This window comes from Populus trichocarpa, chromosome 8 (assembly GCF_000002775.5).
Source record: "Populus trichocarpa isolate Nisqually-1 chromosome 8, P.trichocarpa_v4.1, whole genome shotgun sequence".
Classification (NCBI taxonomy): Eukaryota; Viridiplantae; Streptophyta; class Magnoliopsida; order Malpighiales; family Salicaceae; genus Populus; species Populus trichocarpa.
In genome coordinates, this window is record NC_037292.2 from 8,345,184 (window position 1) to 8,356,966 (window position 11,783).

General features: G+C 35.2%; 2 protein-coding genes and 1 non-coding gene across 4 annotated transcripts; 2 read left to right on the plus strand and 1 right to left on the minus strand.

The window, feature by feature from the left end:
* Positions 1 to 2,584, plus strand: LOC7488392 (heavy metal-associated isoprenylated plant protein 37). Of its 2 annotated transcripts, XM_002311458.4 has the most exons (4): positions 1 to 84; positions 243 to 325; positions 515 to 590; positions 1,290 to 2,584. In XM_002311458.4, the coding sequence occupies exons 2-4, from the start codon at positions 287 to 289 to the stop codon at positions 2,339 to 2,341; spliced, it is 1,167 nt and encodes a 388-aa protein (XP_002311494.2). In that variant the 5' UTR covers positions 1 to 84; positions 243 to 286; the 3' UTR covers positions 2,342 to 2,584. The 2 variants fall into 2 exon arrangements, with proteins under 2 accessions (XP_002311494.2, XP_006379755.1); XM_006379693.3 differs by lacking the exon at positions 1 to 84 and having other exon boundaries at positions 123 to 325.
* Positions 2,585 to 4,856: 2,272 nt separating this feature from the next.
* TRNAN-GUU (transfer RNA asparagine (anticodon GUU)) lies at positions 4,857 to 4,930 on the minus strand. Its single transcript has one exon. It is a non-coding gene; the product is annotated as a tRNA-Asn (tRNA).
* A 2,711-nt stretch (positions 4,931 to 7,641) lies between these two features.
* Positions 7,642 to 9,375, plus strand: LOC7482876 (transcription repressor MYB4). Its single transcript, XM_002311459.4, has 3 exons — positions 7,642 to 7,877; positions 8,034 to 8,163; positions 8,426 to 9,375. The coding sequence occupies exons 1-3, from the start codon at positions 7,748 to 7,750 to the stop codon at positions 8,829 to 8,831; spliced, it is 666 nt and encodes a 221-aa protein (XP_002311495.2). The 5' UTR covers positions 7,642 to 7,747; the 3' UTR covers positions 8,832 to 9,375.
* Positions 9,376 to 11,783: the final 2,408 nt, after the last annotated feature.

Here is an 11,783-nt window from a genome sequence, read left to right on the forward strand (position 1 = left end):
CTAAAGTTTGAGGAAGCTAAAACAACACCCATGTGCTTTTGTTTTGTTTGCTTTTGAGAAGCAGAAGAAGAGAAGGGAAAAGAAGTAAGAAATGAAGAATCTAAGTTCTCTATCTATTTATCTATAAGTGGCTGTGCAGCTTGAACCCTTTAACCTTTTACTCTCACAAGCTCATCTATAGATAGAACAATATGTGCTAACTTTTTTTTCTTTTTTTTTTTATCTCTTCTCCTCTCTTTTAGCTGAGTGCTTTGTGCCTCTTTCCGTTACAAACAGTTCTGAAGAGATGACTAAAGAAGATGACTTTAAGCTACTCAAGATACAGGTCTCTCTCTCTCTCTCTCTCTCTCTCTCCCCCTCTCCTAGCCACATTCTTTCTGTCCTTTTTTTTAACTCCATTTTTTTCGTTGTTTTTTCCATATCTGCTGCAAAGTTTTGTGGTGGCCTTTTTCCTCAAGTATCTTCCTTCTCATTTTTGTTGCTTGTTTTCTTTTTGTGTTTTTTTTATGTACAGACTTGTGTTCTTAAAGTGAACATTCACTGTGATGGGTGTAAGAAGAAAGTAAAGAAACTTCTTCAGAGGATTGAAGGTGCTGACTTTCTCATCGTCTTTTTTTTTTATATATATAAAAAAATCTATGTTGTAATATTCTTACCCTCTTCCTTGTTGATATGGAATTCTGGACTGCTTAGCTTGCTCTTTTTTCATTTTTACAGTGCAGTCTTTTTGCTAATAAATTGGTAGCAAAAGAGGAATAGTTTTGCTTTGATTTTGTAGTTGGATTCATCTTGAAAAACAGAGCACTATGAACGAATGAAATGGGAATTAAAAAGGCTAAAATTATAGCCCTACAATTTTGCTAGTGACCGAGGAGAGCACTTGTGCTCTACTGTTTTCCATGTCAGGAATAGATTAATGATTATGTTTCATCATGTAGCTTTATTGATTTTCCTTAAACTGAGTTCTTCTTGGTCTCTCTGACATTCTTTTCTTTCTTTTTTGGGTTAAGATGGGGGTAACGAGTCAATGTCTAATTCCCGCAGAAAGTGTAATATGTAATGATTAATTATCTGGATTTATCAAATGTAGCTTCACATGAGGAATGATCATTCTTTTAGGCTTTTCCGTAGCCAGGGAATTTGAGATATTCGCACTTTAGAAAGATAAGGTGACTTGGATTTTTTTTGTAGAAAACAAAAGGTTGACTTAGATTTGGTGAATTTCTAGTGGCTCGTCCAACTTCTAAAATTTTCTCCTGTTTCCCCTTCCCTAAAACTCTCTTGTACAGGTGTTTACCAAGTAAACATAGATGCTGAGCAACAGAAAGTTACAATATCAGGAACTGTAGATTCTGCTACTTTGATTAAGAAACTAGTCAGAGCTGGTAAACATGCTGAAGTTTGGTTCCAAAAGTCCAACCAAAACCAAAAGCAAAAGAATAACTGCATCAAAGACGACGGGAACATTAAAGGTCAAAAGCCAGGCTTGGTCAAGGGCCTTGAGGCCTTCAAGAACCAGCCGAAATTCCCTGCATTCTGCGCTGAAGAAGATGATGACTATCTAGATGATGAAGACGAGGATGGGGATGACCTCAGGTTTCTCGGGCCAAACCAACTGGGTCTTCTCAGGCAGCAAGCCATGGACGCAAGCAATGCAAAGAAAGGTATTGGTGCCATTGCTGCAACTTCCAACAACGGTAACAAAATGAACAATCTTGTAAATGGGAATGCTGGAAATAAAGGAAACCCAAATCAGAATATAGGAATGAAGGTCAATCCAGGTGGGGGGATAGATCAAAAAGCCATGGCAGCGTTGCAAATGAAAAATGCCCATTTAGGTGGCAGAAGTATCAGTGCTGGGGAGTTCCATAGGGGAAATGACATGAATGCCATGATCAACCTTCCAGGTTTTCATGGAAATGGTGCTAATGTTAGCAATGCTGCTGCTGCTATTGCTGCATTAGGAGGTAATCCCAATGGTCTAGGAGGTTTGCAAGTTCAATCCAACAATAATGCAGGATTCCCTACTGGTGGATATGCCACGGGTCAGTATCCATCATCAATGCTGATGAACATGAATGGGCACAACCATCCGACAGCAGCAGCATTGATGATGAACATGCAAAATAGGAATGTCTCGCAACCACCCCCCCAGATGATGTATCACAGGTCTCCTTATAACCCACCTACCACTGGCTATTACTATAATTATAGCCCAGCCCCTTACCCTTACCCTTACCCTGACCCCTACACTGAACAACCTAATTACAATGGTGATCACTCTGCTGCATCAACCGAAATGTTAAGTGATGAGAACACCAGCAGCTGTTCCATAATGTAATGAAAGAGAATGTAGAAAGAATAAAATAAGTATGGTGTATTGACTTGGAAATTTTATGTTTGGTGGAGTTAGTGGCTTTTGACAGCATTCTCTAGTGGCATGGTCTTTAGATTAGAGGAACGGGTCAGGTTGAGATATAGGTGTCTCAGTACTGATTTTTTTTTTTTTAAACCAGTGTATTGTGAAGTTTGTTAAGATGGTGTTTCTTTTTAAATTAGTCCGGCTCTGTCTCTTGTTCTTGTCTCTGGGTGTGTATTTGTACAGTTTCCAATTCGTGTTTCAAACTGTTTTTTTCCTTGAAAAACATCAATTATGGTCTTGATATCTTAATGTTAAGAATAAATAAAAATTGTAAGAACATCTCTTTAATATTTTCTGGAAAACATTTTTATACAAGGATCGTGCATCAGATTACTTTGTTTAAGATAAGAGAGGCTTGGTTTGTGGCATATATTCTATGGGAACCACACCCACCACTGGTCAATTTTGGAGTGCCTTCAGTTTATTCCCATAACAGACAAGAAGACATTGGTTACTGTATACAGTACCAGAGACATTATGGGCCAGCGTGCAGAGGGTGGTAGGGAGGAACAGCTGGGTTGACAAATGCATATAACGAAAGTGGTCTGTAGGAGCACGTTAGCTTCCCTCACACGTGTTCCTCGCGTGCGCAACTTGTGCAATTGTTTAACCGACAAGACACCAACATTCCCAACCCCTTGAAATGGTTCTAGCTAGCCACGACAAAGTAATCGGGTATGGTTAGTCCTCCCATTGTCGGTTCTGATTCTCCAGATCATTTGCCCTTCATGGCCATTCAAACTTAATAGCTCTTCTGTTGACCATAGGTAAAAGATCCAGTGATCGTCCCATTGATCCGATGGCCGTATGATATGAATACTTGTCTACTATTGAGTCATAGAGTTTAACAATTATGTTTCGATGCACTCCCTAGCAACACCTCAGTGACTGCAAAATTGGTTTATGGAGATGCTCAATATATAAAGCTGGCCGAAATGGACCTTTTTCCGGCTCCGACCCAAAGCGACAAACCACAATCAACTGAACTAGCCCATGAAGAGGAGGATGATACCAGCTGTAAGGCCCCTGATTCAGCGCTGCAAGAAAGATCCTTGTATATATGACATGCTGGAATTTCATACATCAGCTGTAGTCAATGAACTTGTGTTCTGAAACTGGCAAGATTAGCAAGCAATCCCTTCAAACAAATCCCTTCATCAATATGATTACTTTGGAAGGGCCTAAGTCAAGTTCAACGTATCATTCATCAAATATTGTAGGCTCGTGCTTCTTTGTTCAAACCCATACCACGCAAACAATGATTCAAACTGAGAGCACCCTGTAAAGAAGTGGGAAGAAATTACAAACGTGCTTAAAAACTGAAGCAATTACGTAGGGTTAGCCTCTGCCACAAAGGCACGAACAAAGAATGTCGTGGACACCGAAAGGCAAAAGTGACTGAACGATAACCTGGTGGCCGGTTACCGAAGTCTCCTTAAAGGTGAAAGGGTCATCATATACTTGCCCACTACTAAAGCGGGAACCACATACGAGGCAACAGATCAGACGAAGAAAGTGGATGAACCATGCTCTAGGAAAAATCAACGAAGCAATGATTTCCATTTGAGAAATTGGAAATCGGGAAAAATGCAATGAAGAGAGCAAGTAAATGTGTTGAGTCAGGCGCTCCTTTTATTTGCAGAAAAGCTTCAATTCATATGGATTTATTTTATATTAGAAGCAATAGCTATTGCACATACTGATCTTCACTTAATTCTGGAAAAGGCATAGCTGAAGTCAGCTTGCAGTTGCATTCAGTTTCGGATCAAACTGTTTTTTTTTTTTGAGTTAACGAGTATTTAGATGACAGAACAATTCTGATCCCGCACCATTTCGTCAGGGAAAAAAAAAAATCTCTTTTCCTCTAATGCTAATATCACAACCTCGTTGTCGAGTCGTCCTGATGCATTTCTTATTAAAAAAACAAAAAACAGATAGCAGAAACAATGAAAAGAGAATGGCAATGTGGCGTCAGCTGATTTATTCTAGACCTCACTCAAGGTTTCGATTGGCGTTGGAGAGGGGGAGGTTTTATTCATCTACTGAATTTCAGGCGTTTTTGCACAGGAAAAGCTGTCACAGAAATCGATGAGGCCGTGACTACAAAGCCCATTATTACTGAGCTCTGTACCATGGACGTCACAATCAATGAAGGTTACAATTACATGGGCTTGGGCTGGACACAGATAGGCCCCCCATTCTTTTGTTTTAATTTAACTCGGGAGTAAACCATAGCAAATATTGTTTTTTAAATATATTAAAATAATATATATTTTTGAGATCAATAAAATAAAAAAATCATAAAACTTAAAAAAATATAATGTGAAACATGAACAAATTATATTAACATTAAAAACATCAAGACAAATTCAACAACAGGTTGATGATGGTAATTCTGTTGTGGAAAAGAGAGAATTAAAAATAAATCAACATTCGCTAGAAGGAGGGCTTGAACCTCCGACCTTGTGGTTAACAGCCACACGCTCTAGCCAACTGAGCTATTCCAGCAACTTAACACTAAAGGCTGGCAATATATTACTTGTATCCTTAAGTAAAAAACTAGGCTTTTAATAAATTCTCGTGGGCACATTACAATTTGCCTTAAGATATCATAAAATATAAGTTTTGACATCGACCCTTCATGATTTTTTTTTAAAAAAACTGGATAAAGTTTCTCTTTAAAACCAAAATCTATGTTTTAATTTTTTTGTGACTTCTAATTTGTCCAGTTTTTATTGTTTATTGCATCTCCACAGATAAGCTAGCTACTATTTAAATAGAAAAAAACTATACACTGGAGTTCAAATCAATTCATGGGGTTAAGAATTTTTATTTTTATGTTATAACATGTTTTTCAAAGCATTTTTTAAATTATTTTTTATATAAAAACTATCAAATTATATTTTTTTATTTTTTTCTAGATAATATATTAATATTAAAAATAAAAAAAATATTATTTTAATATAATGGAATCCACCGTAAAACATGTAGCTACAATACACAGTACACCCATCATTCATAATACACAGTACACACACCACGTCCATGAACCTAAGGAGCATGATCCGTCATCATATAGGTTGGGTCTGCATCAATGCACTGTAACCTAGCGAATAGGATCCTCAATACTATTGATAGCTATGTTCAACCTAATTTTTATTCTCTTCTATGTTCCACTGACTGATTTTTTATTTGCTTTCTTAAGGAGTTCAACCAGATTAAACCTGGTCCTCGTAAGGTCCATGGTAATAAAATATTTAACAATGGCTTATAATTATGTATAGTTGTTTGATTACCGCAAGGATTTGGTGTTTTTTCCATTGAGGAATATCTACTGAGAGAGTTTTTAGACAGTACTCAAACTTAGAATCTGCCTTTTCTAAAGGCAATAAACTAACTTGGACTCCATTGCAGAACAAAAATTAAGTGCAATATATATATAGTTTGGAAGATTTCCAAGAAATTCACCTCCATCAAGATTAATTAAATATATATTTAGCAACTAGAGTATTTCATCTCAATATCTAAATCTAACATCCAAGTAGCATCACCAAATATTGAAGTACTCTATACATGGCTCTCCAATGGTTCTTGTTAGGATTTTGAATACATCAACCCAATCTGTCAACTGCATAAACTACATCACGATGAGCATAATTACGCAAACACATGCATAATGCTAGGGAACATGTTTGAAAATGAAAACAAATAAAGAATTGACTCAGAAGGATGAAAATAATATATTTAAAATATTTATTTTATTCACACAGAAATCACATTCAGGAAATAAATAAGTTATCTAAACTCTTGAAAGAATAAAAAAAAAGATAAAGGAAAGAAAAATACGTTTGTTATGTATGTGTGTGTGTGTGTGTGTATATATATATATTCTGTGTAGATAATATGTTTATAACTATTATTGAAACTGGTTTTAGTTGTTAGTGTAATGCAAGGGTGTTTGGAGTGTGGTTGTTGTTGTTTTTCAAATAACTTTTCGTGCCGAAATGTATCAAAATGATGTTTTTTTATTTTTTAAAAATTATTTTTGAGATTAGCATGTCAAAACAATTCAAAATATATAAAAAAAAATTATATTTTTATAAAAAAATTAAATTTTATAATAACGCGTGATTTTCACCGCATTTCCAAATGGGCACGGGCTTATGGTTTTTTACTTGTTATTTTCATGTTTGGTCTCGATTAGGAAAGAAAATACGTGCATGGTTACTTTAACCTCCTCCTTTAGTTAGTAATAATAAGATACAAAAAACCATGCCTCTCACGTATAGACATAGATGGGTTTGGTATCATGCACGTACGATTGGTTAATTATAAGCCACTCAAATTATAGGTTAGATGTCTCCTATATATTGGAACAAAGCTCTACACAAATAGACTCTTGAATCTATGAAAGGTTGAGTCTGTTTTGGTACAAAAGTTTCAAGTATAATAATAATTGCGATGCTTAAATAAGTTCATTAATTCTCAATTTTAGGGTTAGTCTTTTTAATAAATGTTTTCCCAAAACGAACGAGCTCCAGGCAATTTTATATGTCAAAACGATCCGTACATGGAAAGAACGGTGTGCTGGAAGCTGTGGAAATTAAAAAGCCAGTTAGTTATCCAGAATGAGCGATGACTGTTTGTTAATAAGAAAGATTAAACAGTCTCATCATCCTTCTCTGTACATCTACTAAAATCTCGTTGGAAAACTATCAGTCAACGCGAAAACATGTGATAGTGCCATCTTCCTTAATTTATTTTTCCTCGTACTTATTTATCTGATTTTTAATGTTCTTGACAGAAGCTCGGTCCCGCTCTCTTTTGTCCCATTTCAACCTGTCTAGCCTCTCACAACCAGTTTACTGGTCGAGGAGGTACTTTGTCAAGAATGATTAATTGTTTTTCTGATCAAAATCCAGAGAGACTCATGCTTTCGAGACTCGTCATTGGGCCATTAGTCTTTCAATATTTGTAACAAAAAAAAAAAAAACATTGTTAGAGAAATATTGGAGTGTCTAATGATCAGTAATAGATAGAGTCTTATACCTAACGGCCACCGACTAACCTAACCCCAAAAAATAAAAATAAATAAATAAATAAATTTAAAACTGCTTAGGATACACCTCTTTCAGAGGCACATGCATGCCAAACCACCGGTCCAAGTCAACCCTTTCTTCTTGCAAATTTCGAAGAAAATAAATACCACCATTTTCAACTGATCTCTCTTCCCCATATATATAGGATTCTTGGGTATGATCTGCTCTCTCATTCGTTTTCAGTTGAGTCATTTCTTTTTGTTTTTAGAAACTCTGTGTTAAGCTAATGGGGAAGCCTGGCCGTGATAAACAAGCCAAAAACCAAGGAGCTTGGTCTAAGCAAGAAGACCAGAAACTCATAGATTATATTCGAAAACATGGCGAAGGTTGTTGGAGTTATCTTCCGCAGGCTGCAGGTTTCTCCTTCTACTATATAAAACTTGTTTTCGAACTATTTAAGTTCATTAACTATTTAGTCTCTCTCGTTTTGTTTTAAATAAGCATGTTATGATTACTTAAGAACATTGTTAGAGGAATATTAAAAATATTTGGTTTTCATGTTGATTGATCAGGCCTACTTCGTTGTGGTAAAAGCTGTAGGCTAAGATGGATAAACTATCTTAGGCCAGACCTTAAAAGAGGCAACTTTGCTGAAGATGAAGAAGATCTCATCATCAAGCTTCATGCGCTCCTAGGAAACAGGTGAGATATATTCATATTCCACATTTTAATTTCCTCCCCTTCAGTTTCAAATCCTACTGCTGAAATTAATGAAGAGACTATATATTTCCTACATAAGAATTAAATTGCAGTATTGCAGTACCATGCAATGGCATGTATCTTGACATACGATTTCATTAATGCTAAATTACAAGTCCTCTTCTAATAATTCTACAAAGAAAAAAATGGTAATACTACAACTACATCACATTTGACTTTTCTGTTCTTGTTAAAATGTTTTCAGGTGGTCATTAATAGCGGGGAGATTGCCTGGGCGTACAGACAATGAAGTGAAGAACTATTGGAATTCTCATTTAAGGAGAAAGCTTATAAACATGGGGGTTGATCCAAATAATCATCGTTTGAAACAGAATCTCCTGCGCCCTCATAACCCACCAAACCCTGCTAGTGCATCATCATCTGGACTGCAAATTCAGGCCATACAGAAGCCAACAAAACCTCATGTTGATAAGGAGCAAGTATCGGATGCCTTAAGTTGCGTAGAGGATGATTCATGTGCCTTGCCTGACCTAAACCTTGATCTCACGGCGAGATTTCATTATCCTTCAATCCCCCACGTTGAAGGCAATCCAAAGGATTCGAGTCCACTAGATATTGCCCCTTCTCCCACGCTTCTTCTCTTTCAATAAACAATTAAAGGCACCCGTTTAGGAGGGACTGATGATTGAGTTAAGCCTCATTTTTAAATCTTGATTGTTTGGAAACATCATATATAGGGAGTTCCGTCTTCCGGAAACATCATGAGAAATTAAAGAAGCAAGGCAACCTTACTGCAAGATCAGAAGATGCTATATTAAGAGTTGATGGTTTCAGGTCACTAGCTATTCAGAGATGAGTGATCCGTTGCTTGATGTTACCCGAAGTTCTCGATCAAGGCATTGTTCATTCACACTGGGCATGGATTCATGAAGGTCGTAATTAATTGTCTGTCGCCATGACAAAATCGCTTAGTTGGACATAAATTATGATGAGCTAGAATTGCAGAAAATATGCATGATCATTAATATTTGAAAATTTGATCCTTGTTCATGTTTTTGGATTTTGTTCTATTGAGTATGTCATTCTGTTTTTACTTCCTTCAATTCCTTGATAAATTTAATCCCAAACCCTATGTATATGTGGCTCAGGTCATAAGAAATGCGAATAAGCAGAATGCAGCAAACAATTAATTAACCCTATGGTATATGTGGCTCAGGTCATCTTTCTGTCATATTGAATTTGATAATAGACGATATATATATATATATTCTGTATTGTTATTTTTATTCCATGCAATATATATATATTCGCTAACCAGGAAGAGGATTCAAGTATCATGAATCCTGGGATAAATACATGCATGCATGTATCTCACCGAAAATAAGATTGAGCAAGTTCCATGCAATCTCTCTGATTAGAGTTCATCTAGAAAATATGTTACAAACTATTAATCCTGAGATATTGGACTTGCATTCATATTTTTACCTTCCATGAATAATATTGCTACCTATTATACCTATTTACCTGTCAAGGTTAATTGGAATTTGCTAAGGGTATAGTATAGTAGTGCTTATAATTCTAATCATTAGGAAAAGTAATTAATATTGCAGATTCAAATGAAATTAGTATTAATAATAAAAAGGAAGATTAAAAAAATTTCCAAGTAACCAAATATTAATTAGATTTATGCAACCTCCATTAATTAGACATATCATTTTCATCGATTTGATGATTCGGTCCACTCACGCCAACTTCAGAAACCAGTCAAATGAAAAATGACATCGAAGATGGTAGACAGGAGTACAGATACTGGCAATTCTGTCCACAAATCTAGGTTTTTTTTATCTGATTTTCTATAAATTAACTGAATTTTTATTTTTGCTAAGAATCTCTTAATTCCCTCTCAGTTATTTATGGAGAAAAGTGATACTCTAATATATTGAGTTTTAAGGAATTTAGAAAAATGCACCACCTGTTTCTTGAATATCTCGCATTTATTTATCGTTTTACTAGCTTTGTAATGTAAAACTACTTCTAGTAAAAAACCCATCTTCTTCCCTTCCTCATTACCAAGTCACTGCCTATAACACATTTGTTAACCAAAATTTTTTCTTGAACAAGAGTACAGAGTGCACACTCATTCGAGAATGAAGATAAAGTTTGAAGATATATATGCTGTATTTTCCAATAAAAAATTACTGGGAATTTATGATACCAAGTAATGTATATATATATATCCATGATTCTATCGAGCTTCTGTTCCATCATCACAGTTCGAGCAGTTGCACCTTGCATGTACATGTGCACCAATGTATTGATCCAGCTACCATTCAATGGAACAATGGCATCTATAATTTTTTCAAATTACATGCTTTGAACGTTCAGACAAACCAGAACTTAATTTTTTTTCTCCATAATAATCGAGAGCTTTATTAGTAAGTCAGAATACCATTAAGGGAATGGTATTTTGGATGAGAAGAAATACAGAGATATTGTCCTTCTTGCACTAGAACAAGAAAAAAAATTAATTAAGAAAAATTTAAGATAATTTTTTTAAAAAAATTATTGAAATAATAACATGTTAAATCAATCCTAGTTGACCTACTAAATCCATAACTTGAGTTATGAAACCTTGACAACCCCATAAAAAATAAACTGAAACAAATCATAAAGTTGAATTCTCAATAACATAATGTTGAATGATAAAATTTAAAAAAAATTACTAAAAAAAAGAATATAAAAAACAATCTGAGTTAATTAATTTGAATTAACCCATCAAATAAAAAAAGCATAGATTAAAAAAAAACAATATAAAAAAACATCATAATGAGTATTTCATTAGGTGATGCACAGTAAAGTCGACACCTTTAATTGCTGTTAATTAATAATAATAACAATAAAGTGGTTGGTGATTAAGATCGTAATTCACACCCACACTCCTCCCGGTTGCTACCACACTTTTCGTTGTTTCGGTTAAGACCTTATTAATCATAAATCGCAGTCGATGCGCCCACTCTTGACTCTCCCATGCACCCTTTGTTTTCCTCTTTTAATTAGTTATAATGACTTTAGGTCAAGTGCCGTTCCAGTGATCTTCCACAGTTAAAAACGCAAAAACCAGAGAAAAGTCTCTCCGAGCGACCATCGTCTCGACGGATGCTGGCTAAATTATAATACTGGCATTTCTATGTGAAGATCTGAGCACATTTGCGTTCACAGACTATGGGCTGATTTATTTTTTTTATTGGAAGTTTTGTTTAATTTTATAGTATATATAATGAAAAACAATAATTTATCATTACATGATATAATGATCAGATAAATTAAAATTAATAAAAAATGTTGCAGTCTGTGTACGGTGGTAAAGACAAAGGAACCATGCTACCTACACATATTTTTGCCATACGGGGGTTCGGAACGTGCTATGATTGGTAGGTAGTTACAAACCAAACTCGCCAATCTGTAGAAATAACCTTTTTTTTAAAAAAAAATAATTATTATTCTCTACCTAGGAGCATATAAAAGCATTTTAATTCCACGAGTCAACGTCCTTCTATATTTACAGTTGGCTGGGTAATATTAGTCTATGGGCCCTGATATCC